This window comes from Budorcas taxicolor, chromosome 12 (genome assembly GCF_023091745.1).
Source record: "Budorcas taxicolor isolate Tak-1 chromosome 12, Takin1.1, whole genome shotgun sequence".
NCBI lineage: Eukaryota > Metazoa > Chordata > Mammalia > Artiodactyla > Bovidae > Budorcas > Budorcas taxicolor.
In genome coordinates this window covers 20,758,794-20,781,405 of record NC_068921.1, presented here as the reverse complement: position 1 = coordinate 20,781,405, position 22,612 = coordinate 20,758,794, and the positions used below count along the sequence as shown (strand labels likewise).

Below are 22,612 nucleotides of genomic sequence, written 5' to 3'. Positions count from 1 at the left end.
CAAAGAGTCGGAAGCCACTGAAGCAACTGAGCATGCATGCACGCACATATACACAGTCAACTAACAACTGACCAGAGAGGAAGACTGTATGTGTGTATGTGTGTGTGTGTGTGTGTGTGTGTGTGTGTATATACTTCAGATATTTTAGCAGTATGTAATTTACAAATGCCATATGCAAACATTAAGAAGTATTGGGAAAAAATAGCATTATATAATATTCTCAATAAGTAGCTGTGAAATGAGGGATACCACTGACTTGCTTCCACCCCAAGGTGGACTGGAGATGTCTGGGTGTCCAGGTGAAATTTATTCCTGTTTTAACCACATTTCCCCTACTTATAGGTCACTGGGTCTGAAGCCCATTAGAAAAGGCTGACGTGACCAAGGGCAATCCCCTCTGTGCGACACCATGGAGATGTGGCGCCATCGCTTGGTAACTATGGTAACTGTGTGCCAGGGGGAGCACCCTCGTGTTCGTCCAGGCAAGGACTCAGAGAACAGGCATCTCCAGGGACACAGTGAGGTCCAGGGGCAGGAAACCATTCAGGCCCCTTACAGGCAGAGCAGGATGGTCAAACCCAGCCGTTTCCTTCCTGTGCACAGACAGAAAGTGCTCTCTGCTTGATCTAGAGTCCCAGCTGGTCTCCTGGGAGCAGGGGCAGCTTGGTGGCACACAGCTTTCAGCAGCAGATGGACAGAGTGCCCTGCAGGCCTGCCCTGGAGGCGGTCCAGGCTCTGCCTCCCATGACTGAGGCCCTTTAGTCCTTCCTTTATTCCTTCCTGCCTCCCTTCAAGGCCCACTGTTTACCGCCCCCCACCCTTGGTCCAGATAGCAGAGAGAGGGAGAGAGAGGTCATAGCTAGAGGTCGCTCAGTGGGAAGGGCAGGTTCCCGGCGGAGGGCCTGCAGATCTCCCCGCTGCCACTGACTGCAGCACGGGCGACAGTGGGTCCCCACCCCTCTCATGCGGCCTGCTGAGTGGTTCTAAAACTCTGAGGCCAGTTGTGCTTGACACGCGGGGTTTTTTTTCCCCAGAAGCAGGTGTTTACTGGGCACCTGCTCTGGGCAGACGCTGTGACAGCCGCACTGATGCATATTAAGTGGATCCTCACACACACCCCCTTCCAGACTACCCCGGGAAGAAGGTGACTCCTTTGAGGTGACAAAATCCTGACTCGTGGAACCCTGTATCTGAGCACAGAAATTCTTTGAGCATAAAATTCCAGAGGATCCCGGGGCTCATTCTCCCAGCATAAAGCCAAGAATCCAGTGGAAAGTTCCTTAAAGTCTAAACAATGTTTGACCTTCCATCTGGGTGTTTGGAAGGTTGGTGGTGGGAGAGTCTAACCCAAAGGTCTGAAGCCCTTTAGCAAGAGATTATTTTCCTAACTTTCTTGGGGATAAGTGAGAAATACACAGTTTCCCTTTGTATGTGTATATGTATATTTCTCTCATGTTTGTCAGAAAGCTGGCATAACATATACAGCTTGCTGCTGCTGCTAAGTCGCTTCAGTCGTGTCCGACTCTGTGCAACCCCATAGACGGCAGCCCATCAGGCTCCCCCGTCCCTGCTTACATGACCAAAAAACCTGGCAGAAAATATAGCATAGTGCTCTGTTATGGTGGTAGTAATTTTCTTTTTAATCTCTAATTCCCCAAAATATTTTGGGTAATGTGGTTTGATTGTTTTCTAATAAAAATATAATAGAGACTTCCCTGGTAGTCCACTGGTTAAGACTTTGCCTTCCAATGCAGGGTGCATGGGTTTGATCCCTGGTCAGGGAGCCAGGCAATGGCACCCCACTCCAGTACTCTTGCCTGGAAAATCCCATGGATGGAGGAGCCTGGTAGGCTGCAGTCCATGAGGTCACTAAGAGTTGGGCACGACTGAGTGACTTCAGTTTCGCTTTTCATGCACTGGAGAAGGAAATGGCAACCCACTCCAGTGTTCTTGCCTGGAGAATCCCAGAGACAGAGGAGCCTAGTGGGCTGCCGTCTATGGGGTTGCACAGAGTCGGACACGACTGAAGCGACTTAGCAGCAGCAGCAGCAGCAGCAGGGAGCTAGGATACCACATGCCTCACGACCAGAAAACCAAACCGTAGAACAGAAACGATATTGTAACAAATTCAATAAAGACGTTAAAAACAGTCCACATCAAAAAAATCTTTTAAAAACGTAATAAAAAATATTTTAAATGAAAATATCAAACTGAAAAACTAAAAACAGAACTACCATGTGACCCAGCAGTTCCACTCCTGAGTATATGTTTGAAAAAAAAACACAAAGACACTAATTCAAAAAGATAGGCACCCTCCAAAATTCAAAAAGATATGGACCCCAATGTCCATAGCAGCAAAATTCACAATTTTCCAGATATAAAAGCAATGAAAGTGCCCATCAACAGATGAATGGATAAAGAAGATGTAGTATATATACACAATGGAATACTAATCAGTCATAAAAAGGATGAAAATTTGCCATTCGCAGCAGCATGGATGGAGCTGGAGGGCATCCTGCTAAGTGAAAGAAGGCAGACAGAGGAAGACAAACACTGTACGATGTCACTAACCTGTGGAATCTAAGAAACAAACTAGAGAATATAACAAAAAAAGCAGCAGACTCACAGATGCAGAGAACTGGTGGGTACCAAGGGGGAGAGGGAAGTGGGGAGGGGCCATAATGGGCAGGGAGTTAAGAGGTGCAAACTGTTAAGTATAAAACGGGCTACAAGATATATACCACGGGAAATACAGCCAATACTTTATAATAAGTATTAATGAAGTATAACCTTTAAAACTGTGAATCACTATATCACACACCTGTGACTTATATAATATTGTGTTATCAACTATACTTCAATAGAAAGGATACCTACTTGGGAGCTAACGAAGAATACATTAACACAGAAGGAAAATTAAAGTAGGTCTTTCAGCCCGGGGTTTGAAGGTTCAGCCAAACCCTAAGCACTGTCCCAACAGGATCTAGTCTAGATCGGTGGGCTCGAGACCCCCCCCCAACTCCTAACTGCTGGCTCCCAGAAGCCTTCTGCTATGGTCTTCCTGTTTTCCCTGCCCTGGAAGGAGATGCTTCCCTGGAGCAAACCCACGGCCCCCCACTTTCCTATACCACAGCTCGCACCTGTCACACTCCATGGGATGGTCTGGACCAGCCGTGAACTTGGAGCACGGGCCTCTCTTGTTCATCTTGGTCCATCTCCAGTCCCACATCTGACTGAGTGGAGACAGTGTCTGCCGACTTGAACAGCTCCCAGCCTTGGCGCTGGACTGCCCCTTCCCGGGCAGTTAGTTACTAGAGGCACAATGTGGCCTACAGTGGATCGGCCCTACCTACTGGGAGCCACCTGCCACGGGCAGAATCAGCAGCCCTTTGTTCCAGGTCCACCGCCAAACCAAACCCCTTTGGAAGCAGAGCCAAGGACAGACCAAACTAAATAAGCGAAGTGAGGCAGGCAGGCCACAGGGGAAAGCTGCTCTAAGGACTGAGAGCAGAAAACACTGCTTAGAATCCCTCATTTTCCTTCCTCTCCCTCAAAGATCTGATTCTAAGTCCTACAAAAGCCTAGAAGCCCAGTTCACTTTTTTTTTTTTTTTAACCTGAAAGAAAATTACTCTTCCTTCCAGGCCTGAAAGAGCTCTGATGTCACTTACACATTCTGCAGGAATATCAAACTCGGAAGATGCTCTGGGAAATGATATTCTAGGGGTGACTTTCAGCCACCCTGGGCAATGTGCAGTGATAAACTAACCCAGTACAGGCAACGTGGTTGGCTGGAAACAGCAGTCTTCTTTAGAGTCTGCAGTGGGAGCCAGAAACCCTGACCAAGTGTACCGAGCCCAGTAGCCTCCCATTCATTCACACCCCTCCTTGCTCCATCTGTGGATGCTCTGCTCCTTGGGTCATTGCAGGCCTGCCCAGAGACCAAGGGGGAGGAGGGACAAGCTAACACATTCCAAGTAGTCGCTGTGCATTGCACTTCAGGCCTGGGGCTGGGAACAGGATATGATCAGTTTTATAACTGACACACGGCTTTGTATTAGGTTTTCAGGTGTACAGTGATTCAATACATGTGATTATATTGTGAGTGATCACAATATTATGACTTGTACTCTTGATGGTCTGTCCTGAGCCTGCTACTAAGTACAGTTAAAATACCTTTTTTAGAAGGAATGTGCCCCAGGCAGTGCTAATCAAACATGCAGTGACAACTGGGCAGTCCTGCTGAGAATATCCTGAGTGAGGGGCCATGTAGAGAGGTCCATGCTAAGGTCCTCAGCACCTGGGAGCTGCTTAGAAGTGCAGATCTCAGGCCCTTCTCCCGACACCTCCTGGATCCGAGTTTCTGGAGGGGGCACCCAGGGAATCTGATTTTCAGGGTTGCTGAAGCTGGAGGGGTGCTGGCAGATGCAGTGCCCAGGTCCCAGCTGGCTTCCTTGGAAAAGAACAGGAAGCAAGACAGCCGGTGTGGGTTCCTGAGTCCCCAAGTGCGCTCCCAGTCTCCTCTGCTGTTGGTGATTCTGGGCATGGCAGGTATTGACCTCAATGTCTGGGGTGTGTCTGCAGGGCAGGGGTGCGAGTGGTCCCCTCACTGGTAGACACGCTGAGAGGGTGCAGTAAGGAAGGTACTAGAATGCACTAAGCCCACGGCGTGGCAACTCCCAAGCAACCAATTGATATTCACCATCACACCACTATTATTGGGTTGGCCAAACAAATTTGGGTTTTCCATAAAAATGTACAAAAGCTCGAGTGAACTTTTCGGCCAACCCAATATCTCTCGGGGAAACTCTTCCCTGCATAGGCGCCTCCCCAGGCAAGAAGCTGACCAACTGGAGGTGGTCTGTGTCCATCTCTGGCAGCTGGAAGCAGAGGCGCCCGGTCTGTAGGGTAGATAGTGTTACGTCGTCACCTGTGTTGTCTAACCCTCCTAGAGATGCTGGCTAAGCCCACGCCTTACTCTCCCACCTCCCCTGGGAGCTGAGGGGCTCTAGGGAAGAGGGGCTTCTATTGGCCTAGCCACTGTTCTCACCCGATGTAGGGGTTAGGGGGGTAGGGGGCCATCCACGCGTGTCCTTTGCCCCCGACCCTGCATTCAGTGCTAGAGGCCCGCTCGCCAGCAGACACCATGGCCCCAGGGCTCCTCCACGGGTGCCTCCTGTCCTGGTCTCCCTTCTGGGTCCTGGTCACTCCCCTCCCTGTTTCTAACCACTAGCCAGGGATCTCCCCTGCTCAGGCTGCCTCCAGGGGGCCTGCCCAGAACAGCCCAAGTTCCCACCTCTCTCCCCTTCTGTCTCCTTTTCTTTGTTTATCTGTTCAACCGTGAGTGTCTGATGTGTGCTGGGCACTGTCAGAGGCAGTAGGGAGCCAGCAGTGGCCACAACAGGGAAAGTCCCTGCCTCCGGGTGCCTGGGTTCTGGTGAGGGAGACAGACAAGCCTCTATTGGATCACTGCACATCTGTAACGGGATGGCGCTGTGGGGAAAGGCTGGCAGGTCAGGGGTCCACGCGTAAGAATGGGAGAGAGAGATGCCCTTCAACATCGTGGCGAGGGAAGGGCTCGCTGGTGGGCACACGAACAGAGCCCTGATTCGGGGGTGGGGTGGGGGAGAGGGAACAGCCACGTGGCCGGCTGGGCGGCAGGGGTCCAGGCAGAGGGACAAAACCGACGCAGGATGTTCCGAAGGGTCAAGAGTGACAGCAGGGTGGCTGAGGCACAGTGAGGGGAGGAGAGCAGGAAGGGCCACTGGGAGGAGACCGGCTCCACGAGGGAGGGGACAGGCAGCGGTTCCGAGCACAGGAGTGACCTGATCTGGCTCATGCTCCAAAGGGACCTTCTCACTGTCCAGTGGGCAAGGGAGGGCGGAGGTAAGGTGACTGGTCAGGAGGCTGTATGGGTGGGGCGGGCAGGGAAAGACTCTCTGAAACCTGAGTCATGAGAAGGAATCCACCGGGTGATGATCTTGGAGGAGACCATCCCAGGCGGTAGGTACAAAGGTCCTGAGGCAGGAAAGCGTTTGTTGCATCTGAGGAAGACAAAGCAGGCCAATGTGGAAGGCAGAGAGGGAGTAAGAAGCAAGAGGTAAAGCCTGAGAGACGAGCAGCTGACAAAAGGGCCTTGGTGAACATCTGGAAAGGCTGTCAACGGGCCATGGGAAGCTTTGGAGAGCATGGCAACCCACTCCAGTATTCTTGCCTGGAGAATCTCATGGACAGAGGAGCCTGGCGGGCTCACAAAGAGTTGGACACAACTGAAGTAACCACTGAACCCCACAAACAAAGAGCAAAGTCTTTCTCTGCTTTTTTTTCTTAAGATTTTTTTTTTTAATGTGGACCATTTTTTAAAGTCTTCATTGCATTTGTAACAATATTGCTTCCATTTTATGTTTTCCTTTTTGGGTTGCAAGGCACCGTGGGCTTTTAGCTCCCTGACCAGGGATCGAACCCACACCCCCTGCATTGGGAGGTGAAGTCTTAACCACTGGACCACCAGAGCAGTCCCTCTCTACTTTCTTAAAAAACAAGTCTCACCCTCCTGTGTTGCTGGTGGAAGCGTAAAATGGTGCAGCCACTACAGAAAACAATGTGAAAGCTACTTTCTTCCAAAAATTAAACACAGACTCACCATGTGACTCAGCAATTGCATGTCTGGGTATAAACCCCAAAGAAGTAAAAGCTGGGACCCAAGAAGATATTTGCACACACACACGTTCACAGCAGCATTACTCACAATAGTCCAAAGGTGGACGCATTTCACGTGTCCATCAGGGGATGAATGGATAAACTAAATGTGGCATGTTCATGATAGAATAGTATTCAGATTTAAAAAGGAAGGGAATCTGATACAGGCTACAATTTGGATGAACCGTGAGGACATTAGAAAATGAAAGAAAGAAAGTGAAGTAGCTCAGTTGTGCCCGACTCTTTGCGACCCCAGGGACTGTAGTCCACCAGGCTCCTCCCTCCATGGGATTCTCCAGGCAAGAATACTGGAGTGGGTTGCCATTTCCTTCTCCAGGGGATCTTCCCGACCCAGGGATCGAACCCAGGTCTCCCGCATTGCAGGCAGACGCTTTAACCTCTGAGCCACCAGGAAAGCCCTTGAGGACATTATGCAAAGTGAAATAAGCCCGGCACGAAAAGACAAAACACAGTCCTATCCCACTTATATGAGATTCCTAGAGCAGTCAAGCGCATAGAGACAGGAAGTAGAATGATAGTTGGCAGGAGCCAGAGAGAGCTGGGGATGAGGGGTTACTGTGTAACTAGGACAGAGCTTCAGCTCTGCAGGATGAGAAGAGTTCGGGAGATGGGCAGGGGTGATGGTTTTACAACGTGGGTGCGGTAACACTACTGGACCATACATTTAAAAAGGATTCAGATGGTCAACTTCACTGTTGTGTGTATTGTTATGTGTATTTTACTACAGTTAAAAATTTTTTTAAAGTCTCTGGAGGCCACTTTTTCTCTCATTTGCATCCTCATCAGCACCCATCTCCCTGTCCTCAGGGCAATGATGACCCCAGCACTTAGGGACTGATGGTCTAGATAATCTCCTCTCTGCGTAAAGACGACAGATACAATGAACTGGCAGGGATGCAATCTTAAAAGCTCTCCAGTGAAGACAATCCCCAAGACTGAACCTGGCTGCTCTTTCAAAAGGTAACAATTCCGCTTGCCAGGATTTCTTGCCTTTTAAACCTTACTTCCTGGTAGCTCAGCTGGTAAAGAATCTGCCTGCAATGCAGGAGACCTAGGTTTGATCCCCGGGTTGGGAAGATCCCCTGGAGGAAGGCACGGCAATCCACTACAGTATTCTTGCCTAGAGAATTCCATGGACAGAGAAGCCTGGTAGGCTACTATGGGGTCACAAAGAGTCGGACACAACTGAGCAACTTTCACTCACTCACTCAAATGTTACTTAAATCTTGGTGGCTCAGTGGTAAAGAACCTGCCTGCCAACGCAGGAGATGTAAGAGATGCAGGTTCAATCCCTGGGTCGGGAGGATCCCCTGGAGGAGGGCATGGCAACCCACTCCAGTATCCTTGCCTGGAGAATCCCGTGGACAGAGGAGCCTGGTGGGCTACAGTCCATGGGGTCACACAGAGTCAGACACGACTGAAGTGACTTAGCATACACAAAACCTTCTGTTTAAGCCAGTTCCCTCCTCTGCCTTCTGAGAATGCAAAGAACAGCCAGTGACCATCTATGGAAGAAGTCCTCCAAAGAACTTGGACACCACTGTTAAATTCCCTTGCCTCTCCAAAGACATGGAGTGATCTCCTTTCCACATCGTCGAGCCTAAAACTGCAGCCACATTCTCTTGGTGAAACTGACCTTTGAGTCCTCAGCTGTGCCTCTAAGTGTCTGGATGGACCCCAAATTGCTTCTTAAGGTGTGGACCAGCCCATGGCACTCCCACGGTAGGCCTCTAAGGGAGGTGGTAGGCTACTATTCAGGCCTGTGTCCTTTGCAGGCTCCTCAGAGCATCTCAAGAAGATGTCAACACACAACCCAGCTCAGGTGAGTCACAGGACAAACGACTCCATCCTTTACCAGCTACATGGGAACAGGTGTACTCCAGGGACTGGGCTGGGAATAAGCAAGCCAAATTCACTGTCACTTACAATCTACCAAAAACTTGGCTGTGAGAAACAACTCTGGGAAGACTGAAGGTGTATCCCTTCCTTTGGGGTTAAGTCCCCAGGAGTTGCAGGTGGGGACCACCTGGTTTTGCCCAGCCTCCCTCTGCGGGGTGTCTTTGTTGCACTACACTGACTGGGCACGCTGCCCGCCCTGCAGGTGCCATGTAAGGAAGCCTTGGGAGGCCTCTGTGTGGTTATTCTAGACGCACAGTTGAAGGCAGGCTACCGACACCTGGATGGACGTGAGAAGGCGTGGGCAATGCTGCTCCCAGGACTCAGAGTCAGCAGTCTGAAGTGCAATCTATTTCTGCCTTGTGGACTCTAAACTGCATCACGGGTGATGTTCCATTCTGGTTTTGCTGCTGGGGAACTCAAAATCAAATTGGGGTCCTATTTCTGGAAGAATGCTGTGCAACAGAACTTTCTGCAATGATGGCAGTGTTCTGTATGTGTGTGGCCCAGCATGGTAGCCACCAGCCCCATGGGGCTACTGAGTACTTGAAATGAGTGAGACTGCGGAACTGAATTTTTTTATTTTAATTAACTTCAATGTTAAATTTAAATGGCCACGTGGGGCTAGTGGCTACAGATTCCACGGCAGAGTTCTCAAATAGGGAATGACATGAATCTTGGATCTCACAGATGGTTTACCTTACTTTCCTAACATTATCCAAATTTCTCCTCCATTTCAAGTTTCTTTGGTATTTAATTATTATTATTTAATTATCTTTATTAATCTTCTGGTGTGGCCTATCTCTTTGTCAATCAACCTCAGTCTTTTCAAAAAAAATGTGGGATCTCCTTATAAAGACAAAAAACACAGATAACATGGCCATATTCCCCCCTTTCTGCTCACATATGCCCCCACTCCTTTGTGCAATCTAGAGTAATCAATATGTTCATTTGAGGGAAGGGAGTCCCAAGAGCGGGGAAAGAGAAGCCACCTCTCCTCTTTCTATGCTTTGTTTCTTCATCTGGGTGTTGCTCAGGCAAAGGTGTAACTTGTGAAAATTCACCGAGCACGTATTTATGATTTGCACTTTTCCTTGTATATATCATTTATATGATTCTTCAAGAAAAAGTAAGGAAAATGTATAAAGAGAACCTACTATGTTCAAAGTACCATGTTAGTTCTAGTGTGTATAACACAGGTCTTGGCCTCAGAAAGCTGTAATTTCGATCATCAAGCATTAACGCAAATTTCTGAGATATATTTTATAGAGAGATATCTTGGGCAACTTCAGAGGCTGGAAACTCCCCACCCACCTACCTTTCTGCCTCTCCCCACTGAGTCAGGCAATGCCAAGAAAGGAGAGGTGAGCTTCAGGAGGTGGAAGGCTTTCTTTCCATCTAATCAGACACTAAAATCCTCAACAAAATACTAGCAAACCAAATCTAACAACAAATAAAAAGGACTGTACACCCTGATCAAGTGGGATTTATTCCAGATATTCAAGGACTCTTCAGTATATTCAAATCAATCAGTGTGATACACCACATCAACAAACTGAAGAAGAAAAACCATATGATCATCTCAATAGCTGCAAAAAAGGTTTTATGACAAAGTTCAATACCCACTTATGATAAAAACTCTCTAAAAAGTGGGATAAGAGGGAACCTGCCTCAATATAATTAAGGTCATATACTTCAGATCTACAGCCAACATCATACTCCATGGTGAAAGCGGAAAGTATTTTCTATAAAATCAGGATGTCCACTCTTGCCACTTTCATTCAACATAGTTTTGGAAGTCCTTGTCACAGCTATTAGAGAAGAAAAAGAAGCAAAAGGAATCCAAATTGTGAAAGGATAAGTAAAACTGTCACTGTTTGCAGATGACATACTATAAATAGAAAATCCTAAGGTTGCCATCAGAAAATTACTAGAGTTCATCAATGAATTTAATAAAGTTGTGGGATACAAAATTAATATACACTTTCTATACACTAACAACCAAAGATCAGAAAGACATATTAAGGAAACAATCCCATTTACTACCACATAAAATAGATTAAAGTACCTAGGAAAAAACCTACCTAAGGAGGCATGAAATTAAAAGACGCTTGCTCCTTGGAAGAAAAGCTATGACCAACCTAGACAGCATATTCAAAAGCAGAGACATTACTTTGCCAACAAAGGTCCATTGAGTCAAAGCTATGGTTTTTCCAGTAGTCATGTGTGGATGTGAAAGCTGGACTACAAAGAAAGCTGAGCACTGAGGAATCGATGCTTTTGAACTGTGGTGTTGGAGAAAATTGATGCTTTTGAACTGTGTTGTTGGAAAAAATTGATGCTTTTGAACTGTGTTGTTGGAGAGGACTCTTGAGAGTCCCTTGGACTTCAAGGAGATCAAACCAGTCAATCCTAGAGGAAATCAGTCCTGAATATTCACTGGAATAGTCTTTGGAAGGACTGATGCTGAAGCTGAAACTCCCAATACTTTGGTCACCTGATGCAAAGAACTGACTCATTGGAAAAGACCCTGATGCTGGGAAAGATTGAAGGTAGGAGGAGAAAGGGACGACAGAGGATGAGATGGTTGGATGGCATCACCAACTCGATGGGCATGAGTTTGAGCAAGCTCTGGGAGTTGGTGATGGACAGGGAGGCCTGGCGTGCTGCAGTCCATGGGGTGGCAAAAAGACACAACTGAGCAACTGAACTGAACTGACTGAAGGAGGCAAAAGACAAAGTCAGAAAACTATCTGGAAAGAAATCAAAGATACACCATATCCTTGGATTGCAAGAATCAATATTGTGAAAATCACTATAATATCCAAAGCAATCTACAGATTCAGTGCAATCCCTATCAAATTACCAGGGGCGTTTTTCACAGAATTAGAACAAAAAATTTCACAATTTGTACAAAAACACAAAAGACTCCAAATAATCAAAGCAATCTTGACAAAGAAGAACAGAGCTAGAGGAATCAGGCTCCCTGACTTCAGACTATATTACAAAGCTACAGTAACGAAGACAGTTTGGTCCTGGCATAAAAACAGAAATACTGATCAATGGAGCAGGGCAGAAAGTCCAGAGATAAACCCACACACCTATGGCCACCTAATCTGTGACAAAGAAGGCAAGAATATACAATGGAGAAAAGACAGTCTCTTCAACAAGTGGCGCTGGGAAAACCAGGCAGCTACATGTAAAGGAATAAAACTAGAACACTTCCTAACACTATAGAGAAAAATAAACACAAAATGGATTAAAGACCTAAATGTAAGACCTAAATATAAAAGCCTTAGAGGAAAACAGAGACACTCTTTGACAGGAATTGCAGCAAGACCTTCTGGGATTCACTTCCTAGATGGACCTAGAGATTGTCATAGAGAGGGAAGGCAGAAAGAGAAAGTCAAATATCATATAATATTACTTCTATGTGGGATCTAGAAAAACAGTACAGATGAATTTATCTGCAAACCAGAAACAGAGTCAGAAATGCAGGAAACAAACCTACAGGTTACCAGGGTGAGGGACGGGGTGGAATGAATTGGGAGATTGGGATTGACTTATATACACTACTATATATAAAATAGATAACTAACGAGAGCCTCCTGTATAGGACAGGGAACTCAACACTCTGCGTGTGTGCTGTTGCTTTGGTTGTGTCCGACTCTTTGCAACCCCATGGACTGCAGCCCACCAGGCTCCGCAGTCCATGGGACTCTCCAGGCAAGAATACTGGAGTGGGTCACCATGCCCTCCTCCACGGGATCTTCCCGGCCCAGGGGTTGAACCCACATCTTTTTTGTCTCCTGCATTGGCAGGCATGTTCTTTACCACTAGTGCCACCTGGGAAGCCCACTCAGTGCTCTGTGGTGACCTAAGTGAAAGGGGAATCCAAAAGCAAAGTGGATATATATAAATGAATGACTGATTCACTTTGCTGTTCAGCAGAAACTAATGCAACAGTGTAAAGAAACTATAAAAAGATAAAAGAGTGCGTTTTACAAAAAAATAATTCCAAATTCTTAAAAGAGTTGAGTAGCTCCCAGAAACAAACCTCTCAGCTTTTCTCCATCAGAGGAATTAAACACTGAAGGAGATCTTTGAAATATGGATTGTCAAGTCAATGGGGCAGGATGAAGAAATGAAACGCAACCTATATTTTAAGAAAGCAACTAAAAACTACCCAACCAAGATTGTCTTCAATGAATAACTGCACTCAAGTGAACAAAAGCATGTGTCTTGAAAACGAAACTTGGGAACCACACTGCTAAGGAGAATGAAAAAAGAAAGGTGCTCTCTCCACTGGGTCCCTCCTCCCACAACCAAAACATCTTAATTTGCTAAAGACTGAAGCATATAAATTTTTACTTTTAAAATGAACTTAAAAGAGTTGGACTGACTTCCCTGGTGGCTCAGATAGTAAAGAATCTGCCTGCAATGTGGGAGACCTGGGTTCGATCCCTGGGTTGGGAAGACCCCCTGGAGAAGGGAATGGCCACCCACTTCATTATTCTTGTCTGGAGAATTCCATGTACAGAGGAGCCTGATGGGCTATAGTCCAATGAAGTCACAAAGAGTTGGACACGATGGAGCGACTAACACACACACGCACAGGTGGGCAGGTGTATCAAGCTAGAGCAGACAGCTTCTTTCTACAGTGATGCAGTAACAGTAACCTATTCAAACAGCCATAATCAAGAACTGTGAGAGGGAACCATTATTCATTTCTGCCCACATTAATTTAACTCTTTGACATATTGCCATTTTGGACAAAAGCCCAAATTCCTGAAACCCCCATGATACAAATCTTTTTCTCTTACTCTTTGCATACTTGGATGCTCTAAATTCAAAAGCCTGTACCCATACAGATTGCATAGCTATTTAAATCTGTGACTTTTCTTTGAAATATTCTTTCAATGGTTCCTTCGAGTGGGTTTCAGGCCAAGCTTTCTTACATTCTTTCATTTATATTATTACACGGATTGAGGGGGAAAAAAAGTATTCTAAATAACACAAAAAGGAAAAATTCCCTCAGAAACAATCACATTCATTTTGGACTTTTAGTATAAACAAAGTCCTTTCATTAATTTTTACTTATGCAAATGCATTACATTTTGCATAAAGAATTGGCAGTCTTCAAAGACAGAAGAAAACTTTTCTCACATTTCAAAAGAGATTATAAAACTGATACAGAAATATGAAGGATCATAAAAGACTAGTATAAGCAACTATATGCCAATAAAATGGACAACCTAGAGTAAATGGACAAATTCTTAGCAAATTTCCCAAAACTGAACAGGAAAAAATTAAAAATATAAACCACAACTACAGAAATTGAAACTGTGATTAAAAAACTCCCAGTGAATAAAAGTCCAGGACCAGATGGTTTCACAGGCAGATTCTATCAAACATTTAGAGAACAGTTAACACCCATCCTATTCTGAAAAATTGCAGAGGAAGGAACACTCCCAAACTTATTCTGTGAGGCCACCATCACCCTGATACCAAAACCAAACACAGATATCACAAAAAAGAAAATTATAGGCCAATATTACCGATGAACATCGACACAAAACTCAACAAGATAACTAGCAAAATGAATCCAACAATATATTAAAAGGGTAACACACCATGAAAAACTGGGATTTATCCCAAGGATGCAAGTTTTCAATATTCACAAATCAGTATGATACACCACATTAACAGCCTGAAGAATAAAAACATATGATCATCTCAACAGATGCAGAAAAAGTTCCTGAAAAAATTCAACACCCATTTATTTTAAAACCTCTCCAGAAAGTGGGCATAGAGGAAAACTATGTCAATATAATAAAGACAAAAACTGTGTGTGTGACAAACCCACAGCTAACATCATACTCAAACATGAAAAAACTTAAAGTATTTCCTCTAAGTTCAGGAACAAGATGAGGATGACCACTCTCACCACTTTTATTCAACGTAGTTTTGGCAGTCAGAGAAGAAAAAGAAATAAAAGGAATCCAAACTGGAAAAAAGAAGTAAAATTGTCACTGTTTGCAGATGACTTGATACGACACACAAAAAAATCCTAAAAATGCTACCAGAAAACTACTGGAGCTGATATATGAATTTGGTAGAGTTGTAGGATGCAAAATTAATACACAGAAATCTCTTGCATTCCCATACACCAACAACAAAAGAGCAGGAAGAGAAATTAAGGAAACAATCCCAATTTACCATTGCATCAAAAAGAATAAAACACCCAGGAATAAACCTAGTTACAGAGGCAAAAGACCTGTACTCCAGAAACTACAAGATGCTGATGAAAGAAATGGAAGATGACACAGAAAGACAGAAAGCTATACCGTGTTCTTACATTGGAAGAATCAATATTGTCAAAATCACTATACTGCCCAAGGTAGTCTACAGATTCAATGCAATCCCTATCAAATTACCAAAGGCAGTTTTTTGCAGCTCTAGAATAATAAAATCTTTTTTGTATGGAAACACAAAAGACTCAAGGAGCCAAAGTAATCTTGAGAAAGAAAACCAGAGCTGGAGGAATCAGGCTCCCTGACTTCAGACTATACTACCAAGCTATGGACATTGTGGTACCAGTGCAAAGACAGACTTATAGATCAACAGAACAGGACAGAAAGCCTAGAATTAAATCCCCGCACCTTTGGTCAATTAATCTGTAACAAAGAAGAACGTACACTGGAGAAAAGACCGTCTTCAATAAGTGGTGCTGGGAGAACAGTCACATGTAAAGGAATAAAAGTAGAACACTAGCACCACACACACACAAAAAGTCTCAAAATGGATTAAAGACCTAAATGTAAGACCACATTCTATAAAACCCTTAGAGAAAAACATAGGCAGAATACTCTTTGACATAAATCGCAGCAGGATCTTCTTCTATCCATAGCCTATAGAAATGAAAATAAAAAATAAACAAAGGGACCTAATGAAACTTAAACGCTCTTGCACAGCAAAGGAAACCATAAACAAAAAGACAGCCCAAAGAATGGGAGAAACTATTTGCAAATGGTGCAACCAACAAAAGATTATCTCTAAAATATACAAACAGCACATGTAGTTCAATATCAAAAACACAAACAACCCAATCAAAAAATAGGCACAAGATCTAAATAGACATTTCTCCAAAGACAACATCAGTCAGTTCACTTCAGTCGCTTGGTCGTGTCTGACTCTTTGCGACCCCATGAATCGCAGCACACCAGGCCTCCCTGTCCATCACCAACTCCCGGAGTTCACCCAAACTCATGTCCATTGAGTCGGTGATGCCATCCAACCATCTCATCCTCTGTCATCCCCTTTTCCTCCTGCCCCTAATCCCTCCCAGCATCAGAGTCTTTTCCAATGAGTCAACTCTTTGCAGGAGGTGGCCCAAGTACTGGAGTTTCAGCTTTAGCATCAGTCCTTCCAATGAACACCCAGGACTGATCTCTTTTAGAATGGACTGGTTGGATCTCCTTGCAGTCCAAGGGACTCTCAAGAGTCTTCTCCAAAATCACAGTTCAAAAGCATCAATTCTTCAGCATAGAAACAGCCAAAAAAAACAAAACAAAACAAAAACTCATGAAAAGATGTTTAACACCACTAATTATTAGAGAAATGCAAATCAAAACTACAAAAGTATCACTTCACATTGGCTAGAACAGCCAGCATCAAAAAATCTACAAACAATAAATGCTGGAGAGGGTGTGGAGAAAAAGGAACTCTCCTACACTCTTGGTAGGAATGTAAATTGGTACAACCACTATGGAGAGCCGCATTGCTGCTGCTGCTGCTAAATCACTTCAGTCGTGTCCGACTCTGTGTGACCCCATAGATGGCAGCCCACCAGGCTCCCCTGTCCCTGGGATTCTCCAGGCAAGAACACTGGAGTGGGCTGCCATGCCTTCTCCAATGCATGACAGTGGAAAGTGAAAGGGAAGTCACTCAGTGGTGTCCGACTCTTCACGACTCCATGGACTGCAGCCTACCAGGCTCCTCCGTCCATGGGATTTTCCAGGCAAGGAGAACCGCACTGAGGTTCCTTAAAAAACAAACAGAAATACCGTGTGATCCAGCAATCCCATTCCTAAGCACATGTCTGGAGAAAACCATAATTAAAAAAGCAAACATATACCCCAGTGTTCACTGCAGCACTCCTTACAATAGCCTAGACATGGAAGCAACCTAAGAGTCCACTGACAAATAAATGGATAAAGAAGATATGGCACGTATATACAATGGAATATCACTCAGCCATAAAAAAGATTAAAATAACGCCACTTGCAGCAATATGGATGGACCTAGAGATTAACATTCCAAGTGAAGTAAGTCAAAGACAAATATAATGTCACTTATATGTGGAATCTAAAAAATTATAGAAATAAACTTCTTTACAAAACAGAAGCAGATGTACAGACTTCAAAAACAAACATGGTTATCAGAGGAGGAAAGGTGGAGGGCAGAGGATAAACTAGAAGGTTGGGATTAACATATACATAAACTATATATAAAATAGACAATCAACAAGGTCTTGTATAGCACAAGGAACTCCACTTAAGACTCTGTAATAACCTTATGGAAAAAGAATCTGAAAAAGAACAGATATATGCATGACTGAAACACTCGGCTGTATGCCTGAAACGACCACAACATTGTAAATCAACTACACTCCAATATAGAATAAAAATGAACACAAATAGCGTTTAGTTCAGTGAGTAATAAAGCAATATTCTATTTTATTTGCATAATTCAAAGAGAAATCTGAAAATTACCTCTTTCCTTTAAATCATAAATATGTCAAGGTGACTTTTTTGACTTGAGCAATGTGGCCCAGCTATAGTTTGAACCAGGTATCTGACATGTGCCAAATTCTCACTTCATTTTGCAATATGTGGATTATACCTCTGATGTTTAACGCTAAAAGCAACAGAAACTATGAAACTTTATCTGTGATTCAAGTAAATACAATCAGCCAGCATCTTTCAAGACGTCGCCTAACTTGCTATCAGCTTTCTCCTCTCAGGTAGCCGTTTGTGAAAACCAAGATGCCAAAGGCAGAGGCATTTCAGAAAGACAAAATTGTATATGCCTGGAGCTGATTTACCTGTTATTAGTAATTCTAGAAAGCCAGGGTCTTGAAAGCATGTATCAGGTAGGGCATACAAAGGACATTTTTAAATCTATATGCTCAATTTTGAATTCAAGAGTGGAACTTGATGACTTCTAACGAGTTGGGATGATTGCTGGAAGGATGGGAGGAGAAAGGGGTCCAGTAATTGAACCAAGACATTAACCACAGAAGCAACAGAAGAGCCTACTGCATCCATTTCCTTCTATGTGTTTACTCCCCTCTTCCCATGCTTAATGAAACCAGAAGCCCCAAAGACATGGCAGTACTCCTTAAAACGCCCAGAAGGCATTTCCCAGTAATTACTGAATTTCAACAATGTAATGCCCCGTAGCAGAAGGGTGAAGGGGAGGCACCAGAGCAAAGAAGAAAACACATCTCTACTGAATGTCAACATATTTTACAGTTGTCACGGATGGCTTTTCCTTAAGTTCCTTTGTGGAAATGAAGAATTCATTGGTAAAAACTGCCTACTTGTGAGGAAGTAGACTAAACAATCTTTAATAGCAAATTCCCTGGGGTATCAGCTCATTCAAGATCCCCTGGAACCCCAAGCATTTAGTGGATGGATGCTTGTCACAGGCAGTGGCACTAGAGGGATCAGCTATTGCTGGCCTGGGGCACATGACCTAGGCAGCAAAGTGAAAACTGTTTAATTAGAGTATGGACACCTTGACTTGCTCTTCTAGCCAGAAAGAGGGTCACTGATCCCTCCTTTTTCTTAACTCCTTGTTTTGTAACAGGTACTTGCTAGGGTTTCAGGAAAAGCCATTTCACTTGTTTCTCCATTATCATCAAAGGGAGACAGCCACAGGCAGACAGACGGACATTCCCCCAGGTACCTGCAGAAGGATCTTGTTGCCGTCATGGTCCTCTGTCTGCCAGCGTCCCTCACTGATGGGGCTGCAAGGGTTGGGCAAGAGCGGCACCAGCTCCCCGATGTCCCTGACCCGGAACTCCAGCACGGAGGAATCGGTGGGGACCGGAGTCTGGTCACAGGGCAGTCTCTTGAGGGAAAACTGGATGTCCACGTCCAGATTGGAGAAAATGGGGAAGATGCAGAAGTCCGCTTTCTTCTGGCTGGGGCTCCGCCTGAGGATCAGCTCATAGAACTTGAGGATGTCGGCGTAGTTGTCATGGCGACAGTAGATGGTGAAGCGCACGATCTCCTTGCCGTAGTGCACCGGCCGGATGGCCCAGAGCGGCGTCCCCGGGGCCAGCGTGAAGAAGTCCTGGCTGCAGGGCAGGTAGGGCAGGAACTTGCCGGGCACGCGCTCGGTGTGGTGGTGGCGCCAGGGTGGCCGCTGCAGCGTTCGGTGCAGCTGCAGGATTGGCTCCTCGCCGTATTCCTCCTGCAGGAAGAGCACCACCGCCAGCGCCGGCTGTGCCGCCTTGGGGACCCTCCTCCGCCGGCGGCACGCCCGCCTTTCCGAGACCCTGAACAGCGGGAGGTCCGGGTGGATCCACGCCAAGACCTTGTCGATGGCCTCCTGCAGGGGGCGGGATTCCCCTGGGTCCGCGATGATGTGGATGCTGACCAGGAAAGGGTCCTGCGCCTCCTCCGTGGAGTACTCACCTAGCGACACACAAAAAGAAATCCCAAAGAACACAGGGTGACTACTTCATGAAGGTGGCCCGCAATGACATGCAAGGTCTTGGCAGAAACAGAAGCTCCATTTGAACTGACTCCTTGATCTTATGAAATTCTGAACCCAAGTTCACGTGCAAATAGGAGTGTTGGGGCACCCAGCTGCCTGCCAATGCAGGAGACATAAGAGACTGAGGTTCCATCCCCAGGTCGGGAAGATCCCTGGAGGAGGGAACGGCAACCCACTCCAGTATTCTTGCCTGAAGACTCCCATGGACAGAGGTGCCTGGTGGGCTACAGTCCATACAGTGGCAAAGAGTTGGACACACGACTGAAGGGACATAGCTGGGCATACACAACAGCAGCCTCAAACTCAAAAACTATTACCCTGGTTCCCAAGCTGCGTGGTATTAGGACGACCTTGGCGTGGTACTGCAGCAGGTTGAACGTTTCTTCCATTGAACAATACAGCCAAGTCTCCATGCGTTTGGAAAGGATACCAGAGCACTAAGCATTAGGTGTACAACATTTGCTTCCCAGGGGGCACTAGCAGTAAAGAACCTGCCTGCCAATGCAGGAGACGTAAGAGACATGGGTTCGATCCCTGGGTTGAGAAGATCCACTTACACCATTTAGAATTTCCCAGGGTTACTGTAGTGCCTTCCCCCACAAAGGTTTCCTATAAACACTCCTTTGGTTTGCTTATTTCATTGGCTTATTCATCACTTGGTTCATTCATTTAACATTTATGGAACCCTTTCTTCACCATGTACTTCCTCTAATGGACACATCAAGCCCTGGCTGGTGAGGCATCCTGCTAACTGTTGCGCTGGTGGGGTGGCCAGGAGGCGATTGTCTTGCTGCTGGAGACAGAGGGAAGAACAATTCGGGGGGAGGGGTGAACCCCATGTTCTGTCAGAGCTTCCTAGGCCTGTGGTTTGGGGTGGGGTGAGGCACATAGTTGGACCATCACTGCCGGTGTCATGCTGCCTTTTGGACCCCTCCTTGGGCCACATCCACCCAGAAGCCCACACACCCCGAGTGGGTCAGTTCCCCTCCCCATATCCTCTGGCAGAACATCGGATTCCAAGTGTGAAGTTGACTATCTTCGCAACCTTCTCCCATGGGGTGAAAAGTTTGCCGGCCACACTACTTAAGGAATGTTCTGCATATTTTATCAGATAACCTGATAAAAACCCTATTCTTACTCATAATGGCTCTCTTTTCATTTAAGTTGTATGACGATCCAAGGGAACTCAAGGAAAATTTAAGTCTACTGTGACTTGGAGGGCAAGATTCATCTAGCATCTAGACCTGTCTCCACATACATGCCTCTCACAATGTCCACTAGGGTGTTAGGCACATGGCCATCATGCCGTCGGTAACATTTGAGAAGAATGATGTTTTTGTAGGAACCACTGTTTCAATCGGTTCACATGATGAAAGGTGATTTTTTTGGTAGTTAAGATGTTTCAAGTGGGTTGACAGGTACATTTTATCACAGGCACCTATGATAACATGAACTTAATTTTGCTGGAGCAAAACCTGTCTGAATTTTCATTGGAACCCTGACTCTTAAATTTCTCACTTGGGAACATTTGTGTGTGTGAGCTCAGTCATGTCCAACTCTTTGTGACCCCATGGGCTGTAACCTGCCAGGCTACTCTGTCCATGGAATTTTCCAGGCAAGAATACTGGAATGGGTTGCCATTTCCTTCTTCAGGGGATGTTCCCAGCCCAGGGATTGAACCTGCTTCTCCTGCATTGGCAGGTGGATTCTTTACCACTGCACCACTTGGGAAACCCATTTCGGGAACATTTAGCTCAGTCTGTTGTTTCCTCTTTGTCCTTCACTCATTCATCCACATGTTTCTTGAGCAATCGCAATGTACCAGGCACTGGGAGACAAGGAAGCTGGCACCATGACTGCTACACAGTCCATTAATATAGACTCTGGCATGACTAGTGCCCCCTTAGAGTATATGACCTGCACAGCCACAGGCAGCAGCCATAAAGAACCAAGAGCCACAAATAAGAACCTCATAACTTAGCTGGGAAACACAGACATAAAAGATTAAAATTCCATCTGACATAAGTCTATAGGAAATGCGGTACAGGAGCATCTTTGATGCGGGAGGATTCTAAAGTCACAATCACATAAACATTTACTATAGACGACCTACCACTGAAAGTCCCTTGAATTTCCAAGATGGAACTGGAAGGTCCTGACTTGCAACAAGACCACACAGCCAGATAGATGTTCCTTTGGTTGACTAGTAAATGAAATAAAGGCTTGCGGCACGGCTGTTATAAGAGTCTTGTATCATTTAAACACTAGACCCCTGCTCAGTAGGCTGTGTCTTTCATCTACAGGAGGCTTCTGGAACTAATGTAATGATGACTAATGTAACAGCAAAGTGAAGTCTCGGTACTCCCACGATCATGGAGTTGAATGGTGGGTGGAATTATTCACGCTCTCTCTCTCTCTCTCTCTCTGTGGTTGAACATGTATTCCCAAACTGATATGAGTTAAGTATGAGCATGATGTGATTTTAATTTACTATCATGCCACAAAGGAAGGAGCAATTTTTTTCTCCACAGGGCCTCTGAGAAGGCTTTCTGGAAGAGGCTCCAGGTGAATTGGGTTTTGATAGGTCAACAACATCTCACAATAACCCCAAATGCGGGGGAGATCACTGCAGGAAGAGGGAAGACTGTTTATGAAGGCACAGATCAGTATGAAAAACAAGCACATTTGGAAGTGGGTGGTGAGTAACTCTGAAACACGGCAACAGATGCAGAAGGAAAAATGGATGGGAGCCAAGTTGTACAGGGCTTCAGCTCAATTTGGGAGTGATAAGGGGGCAGTGAAAGTTTTAATAAAGGGATGTTGGAATCAAGTCAGGGGAGGTTGGCTGCAGGCAAAGTAAGAAGTTAGAAAATGAGTGATGAGTCTAGTAAGAGATAACAAAGATGTGGGAAATTACATTATGGGCCCTGGTTCTTTATTCTCTCTTGTCTTGTCACCTTTCTTTCTGCCATGTGGCTTTATACTTCCTTCCACTAAATGGTTAAAGTGCATTCCCCTACCCTTTGACTTTGAATGAGACCATATGGCTAGCTTTGGCCAATAGAAACACACAACAGTGGCATGTGTTTTGGCTTGTCTTCCTGTGCTTCTGACATTTCCACGAGAAGAACACGCTTGGCCCAGCCCACTGGAGCCAGAAGGGAGGATGAGAGGTATGTGGAGCAGACCCAGCCTAGCTGAGCCTGGCC

At 45.5% G+C, this 22,612-nt stretch overlaps 1 protein-coding gene across 1 annotated transcript in view; it reads right to left on the bottom strand.

Annotated features, from left to right (window-relative positions):
* The window catches only part of FAM124A (family with sequence similarity 124 member A), a 119,628-nt gene that overhangs the window by 62,663 nt on the left and 34,353 nt on the right, over window positions 1-22,612 (bottom strand). The window contains exon 3 of the mRNA XM_052650140.1: window positions 18,588-19,321. Coding sequence (XP_052506100.1) covers window positions 18,588-19,321 — 734 coding nt within the window. The remainder of the gene's footprint in view (window positions 1-18,587; window positions 19,322-22,612) is intronic.